Source organism: Prionailurus viverrinus, chromosome B3 (genome assembly GCF_022837055.1).
Source record: "Prionailurus viverrinus isolate Anna chromosome B3, UM_Priviv_1.0, whole genome shotgun sequence".
Classification (NCBI taxonomy): Eukaryota; Metazoa; Chordata; class Mammalia; order Carnivora; family Felidae; genus Prionailurus; species Prionailurus viverrinus.
In genome coordinates, this window is record NC_062566.1 from 104,268,785 (window position 1) to 104,292,765 (window position 23,981).

Below are 23,981 nucleotides of genomic sequence, written 5' to 3' on the forward strand. Positions count from 1 at the left end.
ACTGAGGGGCACCTGGATGGCTCAATCAGTTGAGCGTCCAACTTCAGCTCAGGTCATGATCTCATGGTCTGTGGGTTCAAGCCCTATGTAGGGCTGTGTGCTGACAGCTTAGAGCCTGGAGCCTGCTTTGGATTCTGTGTCTCCCTCTCTCTGCACATGCCCCACTCACACTTTCTCTCTCTCTCTCTCTCTCTCTCTCTCTCTCTCTCTCTCTCAAAAATAAATAAACCTTAAAAAATTTTTTAAAAATAAATAAATTTTTGCACTGAAGTAGCTGTATCTGGAGTTGGCACACTGGTGTCCAACTCTTAAAAGTTTTTCATTTCTTACCTTCTTTTTGGTAGTTGCAAGGAAAGTCTGAGCATAAACTATAGGTCAAAGTGTCCAACTCTTAATCGTTTTTCATTTCTTACCTTCTTTTTGGTAGTTGCAAGGAAAGTCTGAGCATAAACTATAGGTCAAAGCCCTCAACTCTTACTGTGCCAAAATTGCCTTTGAAAACATCTCCTTGTTTTGCAAAGCTGCTGATATCTAACACAATAGCTCTTATTGTCACCTCCTTGCCCTAGAATCCTGGCTTGGGTCAATGTTACCGGTACACACCTGTTCTGTACTCAGTTTACCTCTACTCTGACCTTGTTCTCTGTCTTTCCTGGGAGGCTTCTCAAGTCTTCAGGTGGATGGATGCCTGGAGAAGGATGTAGATATGCTCAGGCATCCTGAAGTCTCTTTTGAATTTACTTTTATAGAGATATAATTGACATATACTAATGTGTAAGTTTAAGGTGTACAGCATGTTGATTTGATACATTTATGTGTTGCGATATGATTACCACTGTGCTGTTGGCTGACCCACCTATTATGTCACATAGTTATCATTTTTTTTGTGATAGGAACAATTAATATCTAGACTCTTAGCAGCTTTGAAGTTTATTAATAGTACTGGTTGTCTATAATCACTATGCTGTACATTAGGTTAATCCCAGAATTCTAAGGTGAACAAGATTAGGCTCAAGCCAGGGATGATGACCATGCTTGAGAACATCATAAAAACAATTTCAAAGTCATGCTGCCTTTTACAGGGATGAATGAAATTGAAATTATATCTCTGAAAAGAGTATTTTTAGGTTGACAGATACTCAAAGATGGTCGGGTTGTATACGTGAGTAGAGTTTAAGATTTACCTCAGTCTTTCCTCATGTTTTTAATGAGATTCCTCATGTTTCTCAGACTGATGCCAAGGGAGTTTATTCCTGAGAAATTATAACTTTATTTTTAAATGATTTCTATTGTCATTGCTCAGTTAACTCTGAACCCCCCCTTACCATTTTGTTAAATAAGCTTTCAGCTTCCTCTCGTCTTATTTCTAGCTCTTGTGAGTCAAATGGCTGCAACTGGTTAGCCTTTTTTTAACCTCTTCAACAACCATGGAATGAAATTTAAAAACATCTAGTGACTGTGTGACATGCAGAGACTTCCCTATTTATGTCACTGTATGATCTATCTTCTTCTTGAACCATTCCTTGAAAATCAGCAGATGGGGCTATCCAGTGGGATGTGAGAGATATGTCTAACTTTAAGGAAGTTTTCAATATAAACTATGTGACCGAACTTCATAGCCATCTGATTTCCAATTTAGTAATTACTGGAATAATTAGATGAGTTACTTTGCAGATGGCACTTAAGTTTCCTGACATATGTGCCCTTGTCATCTATAGCAGATGATACATGTAATGCTTGTTCTTCACTATAGCATTTGTATATATGGGATGCAAAATGACTTCAAGCTTCCCTGCCAAAGTCTCTAATTTTGTTTAGATCCAAATGTAGCATCAAGCCCTCCTTGGCTTATATTGATATAGCTGTTGGCTTGCTGTGTTCAGTGTTACACATTGAGGGTAGAACTGTGCTGACTCCAGTTCTCATAACCTATAATATTGAAACTTTATTTTTAATTCTACATATCGAAGAATAAAATTACAGAATGTTTAAACATGAAGAAAGTCACTTTCAAACCAAATCAAATAAAATTATTATAATTTTTTTCATATTTCCTTCCAGTCTTTATTAAAATGATATATTTGCAATTTAAACTTTTTGAGATAAAATCCATATTCCATAAAATTCACACCCTTTTAAGGTGGAGGATTCAGTAGTTTTTAGTATATTCACAAAGTTGCACAATCATTATCACCATCCAATTACAGAATAATTTCATTACCTCAAAAAGAAAACCCCTACCCATTTGTAGTCACCCCTCAATTCTCCCTCACCTCACCTCCTGGTCACAACTAATATACTTCCTTCTGTCTCTGTGGATTTACCTATTCTGGACATTTCATTTAATGGACTCATGCAATATGTGGCCTTTTGTATCTGACTTCTTTCAATTAGCATAATGTTTTCAGTGTTCATCTATGTTGCAGCATGTATCAATAGCTCATTTTTTATTGTAGAATATTTAATTGTATGGCTCTATCACATTTTGTGTATTTATCAGTTGATGGACATTTGGGCCATTTCTACTTTTTGGCTATTATGAATAATGTTATGAACATTCATGAATATGTTTTTGTGTGAGCATATATTTTCAATTCTCTTGGTTATATACCTAGAAGTGGAATTGCTAGATTATGATTAGATTTTCAACCACTTTTTAAAAGGACAGTTTGTGTGCAACTCTGGTGAAGCAACTCTTACAAGACTGGGGTCACTGCCAACTTCTTAGCTATTGCTATGATTCCCTACTTATGTAGAAAGCACATAAGCTAACCTACAGTTTAACATAGCATTTGGCTAGCAGCCCCTCATGCACCTGTTCAGCCTTCCCACTGATCACCCATAAACACATAGAAAAAGTGAAATTAGAATTGCTAGATTCTGGGAGGAGCATGAACTCTGTTGAAATAACCAAATTTGCCAAACTAAGCTTTCTCTCTGCTTTAGCTACATTTGTGCTTATTCCTAGTGTTCTCCACCATTCAACTTGAAAGGAGGGAAAAAGACGGTTTCTTCCCCTCATCTGCCACTGACTCAAATATTCAGAGTTTACAGTAGTGAGTATAGTATAGTGGTTAAGAGCAAACTTTCACCTATTTAGTTGAGTAAAAATGAGTAGCCTATATTTAGGAAGATCTATCAGAATTCAGGAGAAAAAAAACAAAGAGGAAGAAAACATTAAAGTTGGTAGCCAAAGAAATACCCAGTTTAATATAGAAACAAGAACAGTCGGAACAGAAGAAATTACCAAAGACATAATTGAAGAAAACTCTCCTAAGCTTTACAAAAGCCATAGATATTTTGGTGGAAACGCTGGTTCCAGGAAAAAAAAATCAACAAAACATATACACAAAAAAGCATATTCTGGTAAAATTTTTGCGTGAAAAGTTTCTAGAAACTTTTCAACCAAAACATTCTGTTGCTCATACAAAAAGTAACAAAAAGTAAGCTGCAGCATCATACTTATTCGTAAACATTAAAGATTAAAAGATAATGGAGCAGGGGCGCCTGGGTGGCTCAGTTGGTTAAGTGTCTGACTTCGGCTCAGGTCATGATCTCGCAGTCTGCAAGTTTGAGCCCCACGTCGGGCTCTGTGCTGACAGCTCGGAGCCTGGAGCCTGCTTCAGATTCTGTCTCCCTCTCTCTCTGCCCCTCCCCTGCTCACGCTCTGTCTCTCTCTCTCTCTCTCTCTCAAAAATAAATAAACATTAAAAAAATTTAAAAAGATAATGGAGCAATGTCTAAACAGTTTTTAGGAAAAAAAATACTGATACCTACCTTAGAATTTTCATAGTTAGCTCATTGTCACAAGTATTATTACTAACAAAAATATTTTCATCTCCAAAAAACTGTTATTTTGAAGAACACAAGAGTGTTATTCCCCCTTCTTTTGCATCTTTGGAGATTATATTGAATAATCTCTTCATGTTTTTTCCGTTTTGGAATATGTGAGTGTTTTTATATTAAATGCATTAATATCAGCATGTGAAATAGTATTTCAGTGGTGGTAAAAATAGTTAAGAAAAAATTTGTAAGAAAAATCCAAAATGCTGGCAGTGATGAGTGGTAAGATTCAAAATGACCATTTTTTACATCTCCCATTATTATCAACATTTTCTACTACATGAATGGTTTTTTCTTTAACATCTCTAAAAATAATAGAAATTTTATCCAATAAAAATATTTTATGAACCAAGAAGGTAAAATCAATACAGACAATTTAGTATTTCCCCAGTAGTTAAAATGACTGGAAGGAAGTACAGAAAATCTTAATAATGGTTTTCTTAATTTTTTCTGTATTTTGCAGATTTTATGTAATGAACCTCATGTTGCTTTCTAATGGAAAAATATACTTTTTTCAAAAATAAAGATTTAGTTTTATTAATGAATGACTTTGGGTACAAATGTTTCTGCTTATGAATGATAGACGAACTCTCTTTTTTCCTAAGGCTGAATGTTATGTAAATCATGTTCTGTGTTTAGTGGTACTGACCCACTTGAGGTATATCTTTACTTTCCAGAAGTTTTTATTGATAGGTATATTCATCAATGTACTGAACACAGATGAGTTCAACATTTATTCATGTATTAAATATTTATTGAGTACCTAACCTATGTTAGCTGCTGAGAGTGCAATGAGTAATTAAAGCATAGCCCTTATTCTTATGAAGTTATGTCTTTCTTGAAAACTGTTGAAAAGCTTTTAGGGGTGCAGTGGGTGGGAACACACAGTAGAAGCATCTAGCCTGGTTAAGAGGAACAAGAAAGGATTTCAGAAGAAGTGCAGTATCAGAATTAGCCAGAAGAGAGGTAAGCATTTGTCCCACACAGTTGAAATAGCCTATCCAAAGGTCTGAAGGTGAGCTAGGTTTGGGAGACCAGATATAGATGAATACACTGGCAATATAAAGTTTGATGTTGGGGAGTGATGAGTGATAAAGGCTGAAATCAGTAGCTATGTCATAAATGGACTCATAAACCAAGGCAATAAATTCAAATTTTGTGCTTTGGGTAATGGGAAGCCATTGGAGGGTATATTAGTTTCCTGGCAGTCCCATGACATATTACCAGAAAATTTATGGCTTAAAACAACAGCAATTTATGATCTCTAAGTTTTTGATGCCAGAAGTCCAAAATCAAGATGTCAGCAGGGTTGGTTTCTCTGGAATCTCTGGGGGAGAATCTGTTCCCTGACTCTGCCCTAGCCTCTGATAGCTGCTGGAAACCTTGGTATTGCTAATCTAGAGGTTTCATGACTCCAGTCTCTGCCCCTGTGTTCACATGGCTTTCTTCCCTCTGTCTTTTCCTAGTCAGTCTTTTGTAGGGACACTTACATTGAATTTACAGCCTACCCTTATCCAGCATGATCTCATCTCAAGATCCTATCCTAATTACATCTGCAAAGACCTTTATTTCAAATTAGGTCACATTCTGAAATTTGGGGTGGATGTATCTTTTGGGGGCCACAATTTAACCAACTATAGAAGGTTTTAGGAGGGCAGGTGAAGAAATTAGACTTACATTTCAGGAGGATTTCCCTGGCTACTGTGTGAAGGGATTTGAGAGGGTAATTCTTGGTCCATGGAGATCAATGGGGGACTGTGTAAAGGATGCAAGTGGTTTCAGAGGTAAGAAAGTGGAGAACAGTACAAGAAATACTCAGAAGATGGTTGTAGAGGGGAAAAGCGAGAGGGCTGTGGTTGAGGAGCACATGGTGAAGAGAGGTTTTTAAAGGTTGGGAGATACTTGATGCACTAAAAAAATGTTTATCTTATTTTTGAGAGAGAGAAAGCATAGGTGCATGTGAGAAGGGGAGGGGCACAGACCTAGAATCCCAAGCAGGCTCCACACTCTCAGCACAGAGCCTGATGTAGGGCTCAAACTCACAAACAGTGAGATCATGACCTGAGCCGAAATCAAGAATAGGATGCTTAACTGACTAAGCCACTCAGGCGCATTGATGCATTTTTAATGCAGGTGAGAAAGATGTTGTATATACAAGGGGAAGTAGCTGAAAATACAGAAGTGAGGGGCAAAAATATAGGGATAATTGTTTTGACGAAAGGGAGAGAGATGGGGTCCAGAGAACAGACTGCACACAAAGCAATACATGCATTCCATATTTGACTGCTCCTAGATATATTTTTTAAATTAAAGTTTAGTTAATGCAAATGTTACATTAGTTTCAGGTGTACAGCATAGAGATTCGACAAGTTTATACATTATGTCATACTCACCACAAGTGTAGCTACCATCTGTCACCATACAATGCTATTATAATACCACTGAATATATTCCTTAGCCTGTACCTTTCATCCCCATGATTTATACACTCCATAGCTGGAAACCTGTATCCCTCTCTGCCTTTCACCCATTTTGCCCAGCCCCTCCCATCTGGTACCCATCAATCCTTTGTATTTATGAGTTTGTTTCTGCTTTTTTTTTTTGTAGATTCCATACCTAAGTGAAATCATAAGGTATTTGTCTTTCTCAGTCTGACTTACTTTACTTAGCATACTACCCTCTAGGTCCATCCATGTTGTTCTAAATGACAGGGCCTCATTCTTTTTTATGGCTGAGTAATGTTCCATTGTGTATGTACACCATATTCTCTTCATCGGTTTATGTATTGATGGACAGTTAGGTTGCTTCCATATCTTGGCTATTGTAAATAATGCTGCAATAAGCATAGAGGTGCATATCTCTTTTCAAATCACTGCTCCTAGATATATTAACAGCTCTGTAAAGATGAAGGTGGTGATGTTGGGGAAGATGGTTGCTCCTGTTTGAGAACTCACTACGTGTCAGGTGCCACACTGATTATTTTCCATGGGTTACCACATTTAATCCTTGATATAGCTGTATTTATTATATCCTTTTATTGCTTAGGAAACTGAAGCACAGAGAGGTTAAATAATTTTCCCAAGGCCACTTGTGGTAGAGTGTGATTTCCTCACAGGCAGCATAACTACAGAACCCACACCACTAAGCACTACTACCTATGCTGCCTCTGAAGAGAGGGGAGACAATGAATATGTGCATACTTTTCTCATGTTATGTGCTGGCTTTGATTGCAGACACTATCATTTTGCAGACTACCAAGCTATTATCTTGCCTGCCATTTTTTGTTTTGTTCTTTCATCGGCTTGCCACTAGGTCAGTTCAGTGAGGCAGTACCACTTATTTTCTTGATCTTTTCATGGCATCGGACCTAGTTTGAATCATCCTTTCTCTGTTTTTCTGGATGGTAGGGTGAGGTAAATCTTATCCCTTCATATTATTAGTCTACAGATTAAACCTGCCCAGGGATTAAAGCTGCTTTTAGGAGACTCATTTTCATAAGCTTTCACAGATACCCAACTCCCTTGAATAACTCTTATTGACACCTGCTCTGTAATTAATTCCTTAATACCAGTTGATTTCTGGATTTCTTTACCGAGAGAAGTCTTGGCTCAAATGTCATTTCTTTAGAGGAGTCTTTCCTCAATCCTGAATTAGTTCTGGTCTCCCTGCTATATGCACCCCAGAGCTGAACTCAAAGGTTGGGACTCTTTAAGGTATACTGGGTAGCACTTAACCAAAGTTAAGTAACACTCAGGATATTTTGATGAGGAGGAGGAGAAGGCAGAAGATGGAATTTAAGTTTTTAGAATTCTAAAATATTAGCAGTCAAAATATACTTCTAATTTCTTACATGGATGGCATGGATGAGGAATTTTCTTGTCACCATTGATGATGATAATCATCATATTACATAGTTGGATTTGTAAAAATATATCCAGGAAATGACTTTTTCTCCAGTTGCGAATATTGATAAGTGCAGATGTCTGAAAGTTTGTCTCAAGTGATTATTTTTTAAGCTTTAGGCAGCTGTGTTTTTAAGGGACTTGCTTTTATAACACTGATCAACCATTTCCAACTCAACCCATTTGACAGATGTCTCTCTTACAGTTTGTGTGTTTGAAACTGAATATTAGTCTGAGGATAGGAACAAGAGGAGTTCTATTCCAGATGGAAGAGAGCACATGTGCAAAAGTATACAGGTCTGTCATCCAAAGAGCCAGCCTAGCAGGATGTACCAGACAACAGTCTTTTCCCTTTCTCTGTACACAGTCCTGGGGATGCCAGCAAGTGTGAAGACTTGTAGAGTATTTGCCACTCTAATTAACAAACATAAACCTTAATCAGTTGATAGAACTAAAAGTTGGTTTACTTTAATAGTGATGATTTTTTTTCTTTTGTGTTCTTTTGCCAGTTCCTCCTGAAGCCATTGGCTTCTTATCTGCAGTTGGTGTCTTTATTGTTCTTCTGGTTGTCCTCTTCCTCTTCATCAATAAGAAGATATATTTAGAAAAAATAGGACTTCCGTGCCTGGAACAACAAGGGAAAAGGAAGCACTCTAAAGACAAGATTGGGATCCGTGAGGGACTGGGTAAGGATGATGTTTCACATTCTCTCGAGCTTGACGACTTGCTGTGGTTTGGGTCGGTAGGGGGAATGTCACTGTTTCCAGGATAGGCCCCATTAAGAAATCACATGTGAGCTGTTTGGCCACTGCTGTGGTAGACATGATGAATGGATATTACTAAAAAAATACATTAGTCTTATGAAAGTAATGCCCTCCTTCGTGTTTGAAGAGTAGATGGGAAAAGGCTGACCACCACTTCCTGTCATCTTAGCTTTTTAGATGTTTGTGTTGAGTTTCCCTCTGACTAATGCTTGACCAAAAAATAGTTTTTCACTGACAAGAGCCTTGATATGTTTTAGTCTCATTATATTGGAACAGTGTTGACCTTTCAGTTCAGTTGGATGTTTTTGACTTTTGTTGCTCAGTACCATTTCCCACCCCATATGGCAACACTTTTCCAAAGGTGGTTTTTACTCCTTAAGCTCACCGAATCTAGTACATCATTTACTAACAGCCTTCAATTTGTTGGAGGAAAATAACATACTTAAAGAAATAATTGGCTTCCTGTTCTTAAAGGACATATTTTATTTTCAATTGCTGAAGTGTAGAACTTTGTGGTACAGGAGGTTACCACAGAGTGACGGTTATCATCACACAGAAGCCAGACATTTAAAGATAATGCTCTTATCTTACAGGTAACAACTTTGCTCTCTCTCTCCCTCTTTCTTTTTTTTCTTTTTTCTTTTTTTGTAAATCAGTCTAATTTTCACTTCCTCCCATGACCCATATGGGGCATGATGTCACTGAGGGAGGAACAATCTTATTTTTTTGAGCAGGGACAAGGCCTTGAGAAACACACACTCCTACCTCCTGGGCATGTGTGAAGGGAGCGTGGACCAAGGAATATACTCAACTTATTGATATGGCAGCTTTTGCAGCTGTGGTTCAGCCTTATTGGTCTAAGTAAAGGCATATTCAGAGATAAATGTGTATTAACTATCTACTGCTTCATAATAAATATCCCAAAGTATGAGCACCTAAAACAATAAATATTTATTATTATGCAGTTTCTGAAGTTCACAAATTTGAGATTGGTTTAGTGGATAGTTATAGATCAGGGTCTCTCATGAGGCTGCTGTTAGAATGTCAGCTGTGGTCATGTAAAGGCGTGACTAAGGCTGATGGACTTGCTTCCAGGATGGCAGGAGGGCCCAGTTTCTATCCAGATGAAACCCTCCACAGGGCAATTGGACTATATTTATGACATGGCAGCTGGCTTCCCTGAGTAGGAGATCCAAGAGAAGGGAGCAAGAAAGAAGCACAGTTCCTTTTAGGACTGAGTCTGGGAAGTCCTACATTGTCACTTCCACCATATGCTAGTGATTTACTACTTTGTGCTTAGAGTCTGCACTCAAGGGAAGGGAAATTATGCTCCACTTTTGAAGGGAAGAGTATCAAAGAGTGTGTGCACGTATTTTTATAATCATAGGAGATAACGTCGGGGGTGTAAATTGCAGATCTGGAAATCTGTTTGGCATTGCTGCTGTTGTAGCCTTATTTTTTGAATACCACTTGGGACATCTGACTCATCTTCTGAAAATAGAATGAAATATTTTAAATAGAGTTTGTCAGGTGAAATCTGGGACTCACAAATGGTTTAACCACTACTATCCCAGCTAGGGCATAGATGTATAAGATAAATAGACTTCTACTTGGTCATGGGGTGGTATGGAGGTAAGATTCATAGTGATTCCACCTTTCCCCTTAAACAGCTGGTGGCCACTAGTTGTGTGACCTGGAGAATTATGGAGCCATTCTTTTTTTTTCTTTTCAAATTTATTTTATTTTTAAATGCTTATTTACTTTGAGAGAGAAAGAGAAAGAAAAAAAGAATGAGCTGGGGAGGGGTGGGGGGCGGGTAGAGGGTCTGAAGCGGGCTCTATGCTGACAGCAGAGAGCCCAATGTGGGGCTCAAATTCACAAACCATGAGACCATGACCTGAGCCAATGTCGGAAGTTCAACTGATTCACCCACCCAGGTGCCCCAAACTTACTTCTTTTGAGAGAAAGAGAGAAAGCGCGCATGCAAGCAGGGGAGGGGAAGAAAGAAAGAGAGAGAGAGAATCCAAGAAATCTCCCATCAGTGCAGATCCCGATAGGGGGCTCAGTCCCACCAACCAAGAGATCATGACCTGAGCTGAAATCCAGAGTTGGACACTTAACCAACTGAGCCACCCACGTCACCCCTGGAACCATTCTAAACTTCAATTTCCTCATACAGTGTGGAGGTTCCTCAAAAAATTAAAAATAGACCTACCCTATCACCCAGCAATAGCACTGCTAGGAATTTACCCAAGGGATACAGGAGTACTGATGCATAGGGGCACTTGTACCCCAATGTTTATAGCAGCACTCTCAACAATAGCCAAATTATGGAAAGAGCCAAAATGTCCATCAACTGATGAATGGATAAAAAATTGTGGTTTATATACACAATGGAGTACTATGTGGCAATGAGAAAGAATGAAATACGGCCCTTTGTAGCAACATGGATGGAACTGGAGAGTGTGACGCTAAGTGAAATAAGCCATACAGAGAAAGACAGATACCATATGGTTTCACTCTTATGTGGATCCTGAGAAAGTTAACAGAAACCCATGGGGGAGGGGAAGAAAAAAAAAAAGAGGTTAGAGTGGAAGAGAGCCAAGGCGTAAGAGACTCTTAAAAACTGAGAACAGGGGCGCCTGGGTGGCGCAGTCGGTTACGCGTCCGACTTCAGCCAGGTCACGATCTCGCACTCCGTGAGTTCGAGCCCCGCGTCAGGCTCTGGGCTGATGGCTCGGAGCCTGGAGCCTGTTTCCGATTCTGTGTCTCCCTCTCTCTCTGCCCCTCCCCCATTCATGCTCTGTCTCTCTCTGTCCCAAAAACAAAAATAAATAAACATTGGAAAAAAAATTAAAAAAATAAAAATAAATGTTTAAAAAAAAAACTGAGAACAAACTGAGGATTGATGGGGGGTGGGAGGAAGGGGAGGGTGTGTGATGAGTATTGAGGAGGGCACCTTTTGGGATGAGCACTGGGTGTTGTATGGAAACCTATTTGACAATACACTTCATATATTGAAAAAAAAATAAAAAAAATTGTTAGAGATTAGCACAATGTAAAAGCAAAAAAAAAAATAAACTTCAATTTCCTCATCTCTATATTGGCATAATCAATAAATGTTCTATAGGGTTGATCCAGATAAATGAATTACTTTTGTAAAGGTACCAGCATGGTGCCTATGGTGAAAGTCCTAGTAGAACCATAGCTGTGCAGTGTTAGCAAAATACGAATCACAGTAATGGCATCTAGGAATGACATCACCCACAAACACATCACATTCATTGCTTAAACTGGGAGATTAAAATTGGTGAGGTTTTCTCCTTTGCAAACTATAATGGGTACAAAGAACTAAGGTTAGAGCTATTTAAGATTTTTGTCCTGTTTGACATGTTATCTGAGTATTTTAGAGACAATTATGAATTATACTTGCAAATAAGTTGAAGTTTGAAGATAATGTTGAAACAATAACAATAAAGCATGAACTAGGAGCTGTCAGCTGAAGAAACGCTGAGAAATCCATGTCTCAAACTCAGAGTGGGTTCATAAAAAGGGAGCTTTAAAAATAGTTTAATTAGGAGACTCTCCAAATTATGTCTAAGAACCATACACCTTCATTATGACATTTCTCCCTTTAAAAGTTTAATTATCAATAAAAAAGTCTAATTATCACTGATCAAAAGTCTTTTTGAAAAATGTAGTTCTAGCCCAGATTTTATTTAGCATTGATATTTGCCTTAATTATCATCCTCAGAGCACTGCTTTCTCAGTGAAATTGGGATATTCTTAACATAATTTGACAAATGTAAAGAAGTAAGGAAGGCAGCCTGATGTGGTGGAAAGATGCACAGTAAAGGCAGCCAGAGCTTAGTTTCGTCCTAATTAGCTGTGATATTTTGGGAATCTCGCTTCACCTCTCTGGGCCTTAAATCTTCATTTTCAAATTGATGAGTCTGGACTAGGTTTCTCGCAATTTCTATTGTGCAGTCCTGACAGATTCTTAGGGTTACTGTAGCAATTTCTTCTCTTGGTCTCAGTCTATGAATGGATGAGACCTAATAAAAATGATTAAAAATCAACTAGCGCATCCCACTCTTAGATTAAACCATATGAAATTGCCATTTTTATGGATCAAAAAATGGCTGAATATCTGCAACCTACTCATTGTATTCTAATATACATAAAGTTCTGAAAAATAAAATAATTATTTTCATTTGTGTGGTAATATCATGGAGGCAGGACTGACAATCTATTTTCTGAAACCATCATGCACAATAACTTACCTGACAAAAATGCTTTCTTTTAGGCTATAAAGTTTTCAAATTTCAAAGAAATTTATACCTATGGTTCTATCTGGATTTAGGTATCAGGAGAAAGAAACTGTTAACTGTTTCTTCCTAATAACACAGATAGTAGTAATAATTAGACAGTGATAATTAATAGCTATCATTTACTTAGCATTAATATTGCCATGCACCTGCTAAGTATGTTACATGCATTACTTTTCTTTATACAAAGAATGTGTGTTGTTTGGGGAAAGGGTGGATGCTAGTTGGAACAAAAGAGGCATTGTCCAGCTTTGAGATAAAAACTTGATTAAAAATAAAATTCCAATACTGAGATAATAGTTTTTAAAGAAGCCTGGCCTTGCAAGAGAGAAAGGGAGAGAGGAATTTTGTTTTTTTTGTTTCTTTATAGATCAAAGGCACCATTTAGAAGTTGGAGCAAAGAACAAATAGAGGGTTACTGGAGGGGTTTTGGGAGGGGGAATGGGCTAAATGGGTAAGGGGCATTAAGGAATCTACTCCTGAAATCATTGTTGCACTATATGCTAACTAACTTGGATGTAAATTTAAAAAATAAAATAAAAAATAAACAAACATTAAAAAAAAGAAAGTTGGAGCAAAGAGCTTTAGTTTAAGAGGCACAATGTAAGAAGGGATAGAGGATATGCTATGTGGAGAGTTAGTCCCAGCTCATGGCTTGGAAAGATGGCAGGGAAAGAGAGACAGAGGGCTTGAGACATTGTATGGACCCTGAGAAGGGTGGTGGATGTGGGTGTTGGAGTACTTGAGGTGAGATTAGAATCCAACATGGCCAGGGGCGCCTGGGTGGCGCAGTCGGTTAAGCGTCCGACTTCAGCCAGGTCACGATCTCGCGGTCCGCGAGTTCAAGCCCCGCGTCAGGCTCTGGGCTGATGGCTCAGAGCCTGGAGCCTGTTTCCGATTCTGTGTCTCCCTCTCTCTCTGCCCCTCCCCCGTTCATGCTCTGTCTCTCTCTGTCCCAAAAATAAATAAACGTTGGAAAAAAAAATTAAAAAAAAAAAAAAAAAAGAATCCAACATGGCCTGAGGAGGAGGCAGAAAGCAGCGTGCCTTGTGTTTCCCATTTAGAACTGTGGTAGGAGACTGCCTCACATGTGTCCCATGTGGGCCAAGGGCGGCTGCAACAGGTAAAGCATAGTGGTGGGACTGGAAGGAGAAAGAACTTAAGAAGACTCCCAGGTAGTTCCTCAAGTGAGCATTTCACAGCATGGGATTTAGAAATTTGTGCATGGCCCTGTGGGTAGGAGAAGATAGCAGAGGGATGAGAATCCATTAGCCTAGCAGGGAACTGTTGCAACTTGGGGTGAGGCAGGACTGTATTAGAGGCTGGGGGTGAGCTACCTGGAGCCTCCTGCAATCAGGGCCTGCTTCATGGGCATGCACCCATGCCTAGAAGGAATTCTGTGCTTGGTTTAATGCTCTGATATTGCCATTTAAAAATTCTTAATGATTTGTAAGCCAAGGTTTTTGTGTTCTCACTTTGCATTGGGTCTTACAAATTTTTTAGTTCATGTTGCCTGAAATTATCACCAGGAAGTACTGCAGATGTGAAAACGTCACAGGGAAAGCTATAGGGATAGAAGCCAATTTCTCTGAAAGTCAGGTGAGCCAGGGCGGGGAATGGTACATCATGGTAAATAAGCTTACACCTATGCTCCCTGATATATTGGAAAAAGAAGGTGGGAGTGGAAATCCCAAACACTGGGTACTTATCCAAAATGAAGTTGACTGAATTACTTTCAGTGGCCAACCTGAAGTTTTGTTTCTTGACACTGAACATGGGGTGGGGGGAGGTGCACAGAGAGACAGGAGTGCCGTGAGACAACATGAAGACAAGCTTCTGTACATTTAGGCAAAGCTGGTGCTCACCTGGTGCTCAGCAGTAAAGCTGAGTATCAGCGGGAGCTCAGAAGCAAGGTGGTTCAAATGTGGCAATTTCTCCCTGCCAGCTGAGAAGAAGGCCCAGTTGACTGGTTCCTCCCCAAGACCACCCTCACCTCTTTATCTGAAGCTAAATGGTTAGCTTCTGTCCCAACAGGGGCCTCCCAGCTATGCCATTTCCTTCTGCTTGAGATGTGATGGCTGCTGTTGTCAAATATTTCTTATCTCATTTCTGCATTTAGGTTATTTAGGTCAGAATACATACAAGTACAACTTTCTCAGTCTACAATTCAATAAACAGATCTTATTATCTCCATTTTGTTGATGAAGAAACTGAAGTTCAGAGAGACATTTTTCCTCCCCAAGCTATTAAGTGGCAGAGCTGGGACTCTTGTTCAAGAGCACCTTATGCTGGAGGCCCAGACCTTACTTTTTTCCACCCACCTAATCTTCCCAATTCAGTCCATTATTTCATGCTTTTGAACTTCTGGGATGTGAAAAAAATAAGGGAACGGAGGTTTTGGTTTCTTGTGGCTGCCATACAAAATGCCATGAACTTGGTGTCTTATAACAACATGAATTTATTTTTGGTACCATTCTGGAGACCAAAATTTTAAAATCAAGGTGTCAGCAGGTCCATACTCTCCTAGCTCCAACCTCCTTCTCCATCTTCACATTGCTTTCTCCTGTTTGTGTCTCTGCTGTTTCATTTGTTATTGGATTTAGATTTGATCCTGATAATATAGGAATATCTCATCTAAAGATCATTAACTACATCTGCAAAGACCCTCCCAACATTTGTGGGTTCCAAGGATTAGGACATGGGCATATCTTTTTTGTGGGGGACACCGTTCAGCCGCTACAAGGGGGGAGGATGTGGCAGCATCACCTGGAAATGGTTTTTATCCATTCCAGATTATGAGAGTTGATGAAGAATTGAATGCAGGATTCTCTTTTCTCCATTTTCCTCAGTGATATTCCACATGTCCCACCTGGGGTTAGAATGATTCTTACAAAGAGATATAACAAAAGCTTATCAAGTGTTTATGATATGGATTGTGATATCCATCAGGGTGCTTTCCAACTGAAAGCCCATTTGAACTACACTGGGTCTCAATCCTGGAAAACTTAAAAAAACAAAACAAATCAAAACCCAAATCCTACTGCAAACTAATTAAATCATAATAGAGAGCAACAGTGGCAGTGGCAGAACAAACTATATAGCTTTAAAAAGAATACTAGGTGACCTAAAAGTGCAGGCAGGGTGGAGTACCATTGATGGATGCAGGGTAGGCTTATGGCTAACTTCCTCTTTCAGGTCAGGAAGGATAGTATGTGAGCAGAGTGGTCTTTTTGTATATTAATATAATTTATTGTCAAATTGGCTTACATACAACACCCAGTGCTCATCCAACAAGTGCCCTCCTCATCCCCATCACCCGTTTCCCCCTCTCCCCTACCCCCCCATCCTCCCTCATTTTGTTCTCTGTATTTATTTATTTTAATTTATTTTAATTATGAAATTTATTGTCAAATTGGTTTCCATATAACACCCAGTGCTCATCCCAACAGGCGCCCTCAATACTCATGTTCTCTGTATTTAACAGTCTTTATGGTTTGCCTCCCTCCCTCTCTGTTTGTTAACTTTTTTTCCCTTCCCTTCTCAAGTTAAGTTTCTCAAGATCCACATATGAGTGAAAATATATGATATTTGTCATTCTCTGACTTATTTCACTCAGCATAATACCTTCCATTTCCATCCACATTGCTGCAAATGGCATGATTTCATTCTTTCTCATTGCCAAGTAGTATTCCACTGTATATATAAACCACATCTTCTTTATCCATTCATCAGTTGATAGACATTTAGGCTCTTTCCATACTTTGGCTATTGTTGAAAGTGCTGCTGTAAATATTGGGGTACGGGGCGCCTGGGTGGCGCAGTCGGTTAAGCGTCCGACTTCAGCCAGGTCACGATCTCGCGGCCCGTGAGTTCGAGCCCCGCGTCAGGCTCTGGGCTGACGGCTCAGAGCCTGGAGCCTGTTTCCGATTCTGTGTCTCCCTCTCTCTCTGCCCCTCCCCCGTTCATGCTCTGTCTCTCTCTGTCCCGAAAATAAATAAACGTTGAAAAAAAAAATTATAAAAAAAAAAATAAAAAATATTGGGGTACATGTGCCCCTATAAATCAGCACTCCTATATCCCTAGCAGTGCTATTGCTGGGTCATATGGTAGTTCTAATTTTAATTTTTTGAGGAACCTCCACACTGTTTTCTGGAGAGGCTGCACAGTTTGCATTCCCACCAGCAGTGCAAGAGGGTTCTCATTTCTCCACATCCTCGCTAGCATCTGTAGTTTCCTGATTTGTTCATTTTAGTCCCTCTGACAGGTGTGAGGTGGTATCTCAGTGTAGCTTTGATTTGTATTTCCCTGATGATGAGTGATGTTAAACATCTTTTCATGTGGCAGTTGGCCATCTGGATGTCTTCTTTGGAAAAGTGTCTATTCTTATCTTCCTGCCCGTTTCTTCACTGGATTATTTGTTTTTTTGGGTGTTGAGTTTGGTAAGTTCTTTATAGATTTTTGGATACTAGCCCTTTATCCGCTATATCATTTGCAAATATCTTTTCCCATTCCATCGGTTGCCTTTTAGTTTTGTTGATTGTTTCCTTTGCAGTGCAGAAGCTTTTTATTTGATGAGGTCCCAATAGTTCATTTTGCTTTTAATTCCCTTGCCTTTGGAGATGTGTCGAGAAAGAAATTGCTGCAGCTGAGGTCACCCACAAATGTATGGCCAACTAATCTTTGACAAAGCAGGAAAGAGCATCCAATGGAAAAAAGACAATTTCTTTAGCAAATGGTGCTGGGAGAACTGGACAGCAACATGCAGAAGAATGAAACTAGACCACTGTCTTACACCATACACAAAAATAAACCCAAAATGGATGAAAGAGCTAAATGTGAGACAGGAAACCATCAACACCCTGGAGGAGAAAGCAGGCAACAACCTCTTCAACCTGAGCAGAGTATTAACACTGGCCAAATACACCCGTCCTTCTGCCCCCAAGGTATCGAAACAGTTCTAACTTGGTCATTAAGAAAGCTTTTTCCTTTATGATAGCTTCCCTTACCAAAGCTCCATGAATACCATGACACAACCAGCAGTTTACTTCTGTATGTAGATTAAAAAAATGAGACAGATGCCTGGGTAGCTCAGTTGTTTAAGTGTCCAACTTTGGCTCAGGTCATGATCTTGTGGTTTGTGAGTTCAGGCCCTGCCTCATGGGCTCTGTGCTGACAGCTCAGAACCTGGAGCCTGTTTCAGATTCTGTGTCTCCTTCTCTCTCTGCTCCTCCCCCCCTTTGGCTGTCTCTCTCTCTCTCTCTCTCTCTCTCTCTCTCTCTCTCCATTCATCAGTTGATAGACATTTAGGCTCTTTCCATACTTTGGCTAAAATGAATAAACATTAAAAAAAATAAGATATTTAGAAGAAGTACCTAATTTATAAGGTTATTCAGAGTTTCCAAATTATAATCAATTTCAATTCATATTCAAGATTCTGAAAGTTTTATAATTTTTTAGTGAATTTGACCCAAACAGAAGAGTTTGGCTGTTTCATTGATAAAACTTCCAGCATTTTCTGAATGATTTTGATAATATTTCATTTTCCTTTTATGCCCAAATAAGAAAGAGAAATGACAAATAGATAAAAAGAAATAAAAATATAAAGAGTACTCACCAGCAGATATGAATGGTTTCACTTTTTATTTTTGACTCCTTGAGGTGAGAGAGACATTTAGCCATGTGCACATCTTACAGTTGTAAGTAACTAGCATCAACTTCTTTGTACATTATGTTTAGTATGATTGATAAATTAATTATAGGCAGAAAAGGGTGGGGTTTTTTAAAGGATACTGTAAACACAGCCTGGTCCATACTCTACTGAAAGGTTTTAGATGCCATCTTTAGCACTGTGCATTATTTTACCTGTACCCAGAATTTAGGTTTCTTCACCTATAGATCTGTGCATTGGTTTTAGGCTCAGACTACTTAGATGAATTGTAAATGGATCAAATAGTTTGGAATTTTAAAGAAGTTCAATATTTTCTTTTTCATTTCTTTCTAATAGGATAAATGGAAACTATAAATGCCATTGAAATGCTTTTTATACCAACTTTGGGATTACACAATAATATGTTTTAGAACTATGGATTAAATAATATGTAGAACTACCCTCCATCTCTCCCCATTTTTGCTCTCAAATGTGGGATTTCAGAGTGGAATAAATGGAATAGCCCCTCTATACTTCTGATGTCACTCTTCCCCAGTGAAGAATATGCAAAACGAGACCCAGCTTGAAGTGTAGCACCTAAAAGATTCATATCTTTTACTATATCTAAATTGAATAGTAATCTCTCTTCTGATTTTAAGGCCTTAATTTGTGTAGAATATGCATTTCTCTAACTATGTGTTATATTAGGTTGAACTCTATGAAATTACTATTTTTGTAGGTTGGCAGTTTCATATCATTCAACATAATACATGAGATGAAAAATTGAGAATTAAGGCGCTGTAAAGGTTTCAACACTAAGACAAGTCATGGCATGTGTCATTGTGCTGTCTAGGTACTTGTTTTATTGACTTATTTTAATTGAGAATATTTCTTCATGGACCTATCAAAGTATGACTAATTGCACCTTGTTTGGTGGATGCAAATTCCAAGGAATTCAGTTGAGAATTTACTGGTTTGAGAATTTCATTCATCCATTCAGTACTATTTGTAAGGAATCTGTGTTATGCTACAGTGTGCTAAGTGCTAGAAATAAAATGGTGAAAGAGAAAGATATAGTCCCTACTCTCTTGGAAATTAATTAATTAAATTTTTATATGAAGAAGGACAAAAAACTGAAAGTAAAGAGACAAAATGTAGATTGTTACAAATACTATTGGGGACTAAAATAATAATTGTTACGGTGGGGAGATTTACTCTAGATGGGGTTGAACACATCTTGCTCATTGCTGGGTAGAGAGAGAAACACACACCATACCACACCACACCACATTATTATTGGGTCTGTTTCTCTGGAGAACCCTTATTAATACAGCTCCTATAGCTGCTACAGACTTTTTAGTTATCATGCCCTTTATCTAAATTTATCTGTATATCTATCTTCACCTATAACTATGCCTATATCTAAATTGTTAATATAAATATAAATAAATATATAATGGAGAGAAATATAGATCTCCATCTGTATGTCTGTGGAGGTGGAGAGATGGAGAGAGGGAGAGAGACTGAGAGAGAGAGAGAGAGAGAGATTATTTTAAGGAATTAGTTTATGCAATTATAGAGGCTGGCAAATCCAAAATTTACAGAGTGGGCTGATAGGCTAGAAACCCAAGGAGGAGCTGATGTTGTAGTTGAAGTCCAAAGGTTGTCTGCTGTCTGAATTTCTTCTTGCTCTTGGGAGGTGAATCTTTGTTCTGTTAAGGTCCTCAATTGATTGGATGAGGCTCACCCACATTATGGAGGGCATTCTGCTTTACACAAAGCCTACCAATTTAAACATTAATCTCATCCACAGAAAACACCCTTACAGAAATATCCAGAGTAATGTTTGATCAAATATCTAGGCACCATGGCTCAGTCAAGTTGACACATAATATTAACCATCACAGGCACTTACTTAACATCTGCGTTTTCTTGTTTCCTTCAATGTATTATGGTAAAGAGGTTGAGAAGAGAGCTTCACTTTTTAAAAATTTTTATTATTGAAATACTTACAAGAAAGTAGAGAGAGAATTGTATAATGAACCCCCATATACCAATCACTCAGCTTCAACAATTACTAACACAGACCACTCATTTCTAAATTATACCCTATTGTCTCCATTTCCTTATTTTCCTTGGGAAATAGTGGGAATAAATTTGTTCCTTTAAAATCTCTCAGCCTTTACTATTTGTTTTCTTGCAAGTTAGATTATGGGTTATTATCCTCTGCTCAAGAATCTGACCCAGCAAATGAACATGTTACACGCTAGCTGATTGCTGGAGATGGGAGATATTAGATTAAAGGTTCAGAAGACCTTTGACAAATCTGGGTACATTTACAGTTGGAATATGAGGAGCTCTGCTTTTTGAGCTATTTATATAAGAGTGTATAATGAGTTACCTTAGAAACAGATTCTTGTGGCATTTGAGCTTCCTCTGTGATGCTAGGATATTAATAAAAACAAAGCTGAGGCTCTCTGTAAGTGTGCTGTGAAAATGTTTAACACCTAAGTTTGAGAGCTCCCTCAACACACATCACTATCTCAGAAGCTGTAGAAAATTTCTTTCATGATTTTTCACTTTACCAATGACTCTGTAACATATGGAGGTGTGTGTGTGTGTGTGTGTGTGTGTGTGTGTACACTTAGGAACAATTAATGTCAGTGATATATATGGGCAGAAACTTTGGGGCCTTTTTGCATTTGAAATAGTCATAGAATGGAATTTTATGACAGAGTTCTAGGTAGACGTCTGTAAACCTTGGCAATCTACACAGTATACCATTTATACAGAAGTAAGTGTTTATAGGGGCGCCTGGGTGGCGCAGTCGGTTAAGCGTCTGACTTCAGCCAGGTCACGATCTCGCGGTCCGTGAGTTTGAGCCCTGGGTCGGGCTCTGGGCTGATGGCTCAGAGCCTGGAGCCTGTTTCCGATTCTGTGTCTCCCTCTCTCTCTGCCCCTCCCCCGTTCATGCTCTGTCTCTCTCTGTCCCAAAAATAAATTAAAAAAAACGTTGAAAAAAAAAATTAAAAAAAAAAAAAGAAGTGTTTATTGCTTGGTGGATTGAAGGTCTTCCTCCTCTCCTTCAGCACAGACCCTCAAGATTATATGAGGAAGCCTTAAACACACATCCTTTAATGGAGATACTGAAACCAATTCACCAACTTTATGGATAGCTTTGAGAGACTTTGATGCGGTGGAAATGAACCTGTTAGTTTCACTTATAGATTAAGAGATTGCTTGCAAGTTTAAAGCTTGTGCATTTACACATGCTAACAAATGGCATAATTAACAACAGTTCTCTTTGTGATATCTTCCAGGTCTACAGAGTGTCTGGAGGATACCAAAGGTGGTAAAAGTGACATTTACCAGATTTTTGTAGGTTTTTGTGCTTTTCTTGTCAGCAAGACAACCATGCTCGTTATACTTTAAGAAGATATATGCCTTAGTTAAAAGAAAAATTTAGTTGATGGGTGGGTGGCAAGAAGAAAGGATTGTTTGCATAGAATAGTTAGTAGTATAGATCATTTTCTGCAGTAAAGTGGGTGTCTATCCTTTTTTATGCTTAACTAGCTATTTGAGTAATCAGTTTTAAACTAGTTATTGGAGTAACAGCTTTAAAATATCACCGTTTTTCTTAGCCTGACAGATTAAAGTAAAAGAAAGGGCATGTCTGTACTTACACGTTTCCATAAAAATATCTGCATTCCTCTAAAACCTCTTAAATGGAGCAAATGCTTTATTCATAAAAGCGCTCATAATAATTGCAAGTCTATGTTATTCTGGGCTGGCTGAATGAGGTTTAACAACAAGGTGACAGCTATTATTTGAAGTGTGTGAAATTAGGAATTCCAGAAATGTTTTGAATCTTATTTTCTTAGTTTCTATATTCTGGGTCTTCAAAACAGTTCTCAATACTTAGGAACAATTAATGTCAGTGATATAGAATGAAATTACTATCTGCTTGAAAACTTTTCTTTTTTGTTTTTCCTGGTGAGCAATGGCTATAGAATGGTAATTTACAGTTGTCATTCCACAAAAGTGTGAGCCACTTATTGCAAGACAGGGTGTTGGAGAAAACCTTACCTTTAAGGCATCTGAATGTGTATTATTTTAAAATTATTTTTAAACAAAAAATAAATCATGGCATTATAAGGCACATTACAGAAAGTATAGTGAAATTCTCAATGTCTTACCTGGACTCCTTGGCAGAAAGCTCTTTTAAAAAATAAAGCTTTTTTTTTTTTTTTAAATCTTCCCAATTCACTCCATCACTTTTCTGCCCCTAAAGAAGTAATGCTTACAGAGCTGTACTCAGTAGCTCATCATTCTATATTGGAAAGATGTCAGACCTTTAAAAATTTTTTATTTTTCTCATGGGTTGGCTTTGTGTGAAAGACCTAAGTTGGTATTAGTTTGAAGAACATCTTAGGGCAAGAGTTCCATTTAGAATTTCCTCCAAAGAACCTAAAACTAACCAAAATGTGTATTTTGTGTGGCACTGTGTTTAGACATGGGATCCCAATGTGAAATGTCATTTTCCATATCAGTGGAGTTTTTTTTTTTCATTAGCTGCTCTATTGTAGGACTCATATTTATACTAGTATGCTTTTTGGAATGAAATGTTAGTATTTCATTACTAGAAAGTAGACTCTCATTCATAATGGGTGATGGTAGTAAATCCTCATTGGACTAAACTGTGCTAACAGAAGACTGCGGGAGTATTTGCTAATCCTCAGCAAGCAAGCTTTCATATCTTTAGTAAGAAATTAGAAGGATTGAAAGAGAAAGAGAAGAAAAAAGTAAAAGGCATTGTTGGTGTAAAATAGAAATATAACTAGCATTTTGGTTTAACTGAAGAAATACAATCTGTGCAACTATATATAATGCTATAAAATAGATCACACGTGTATGTAGAACTAGTTAAGAACATTTGGATCCACTATTATGCTGGGAAAACAGTGCTTCCCAGTTCTTATGTGAAATTCCCTGCCAGTGGGAAGGGAAATGTGAAAGGAATGTTTTCAAATGTTCTTTGATTGGGGCCACTTTGGCCAGGCAGACCTGAGAGACATTGTGTACCACCCCCCTAACCTACTTGTGTTTGCAACCACAAACATCCCATTAAATGTGCTGCTTTTGATGGGCTCCCAGGGGGAACTGATTATTAATGTTTGTCAGACACAGAAGTATTGACATTGTTGTGTTATTAGCATTACTATTCTAACAGCCCAGTCATCAAGGACCCCAGGAGACCTTATTTTGATAACCACTAATGAAGGAGATACAGTGTGTGGCAGTAGTCATTTTTGTAATGAACAATTTTACTACCTACTTAGTTTGAAGGTTATGTAAACAAATGAAAAGGGAAAACATAAGGAAAAATACTGAACACTTGTTAGCATTGATTTAGGTTATGAATTACAACTCAAGACTATTGATATGTTCATTCATAGACAGAAGGGGGCCAATATAAATAATAATATGAGGCCATGTC

The 23,981-nt window shown here is 38.2% G+C and overlaps 1 protein-coding gene across 2 annotated transcripts in view; it reads left to right on the forward strand.

Moving 5' to 3' along the window:
- SYT16 (synaptotagmin 16) overlaps window positions 1-23,981 on the forward strand; it is a 162,877-nt gene that overhangs the window by 27,360 nt on the left and 111,536 nt on the right. Inside the window, exon 2 of one of the 2 annotated variants that reach the window (XM_047864721.1) lies at window positions 8,255-8,431. In XM_047864721.1, coding sequence (XP_047720677.1) covers window positions 8,255-8,431 — 177 coding nt within the window. Of the gene's footprint in view, window positions 1-8,254; window positions 8,432-23,981 lie in introns of those variants that run through there. The other variant, XM_047864720.1, reaches the window with a different exon arrangement.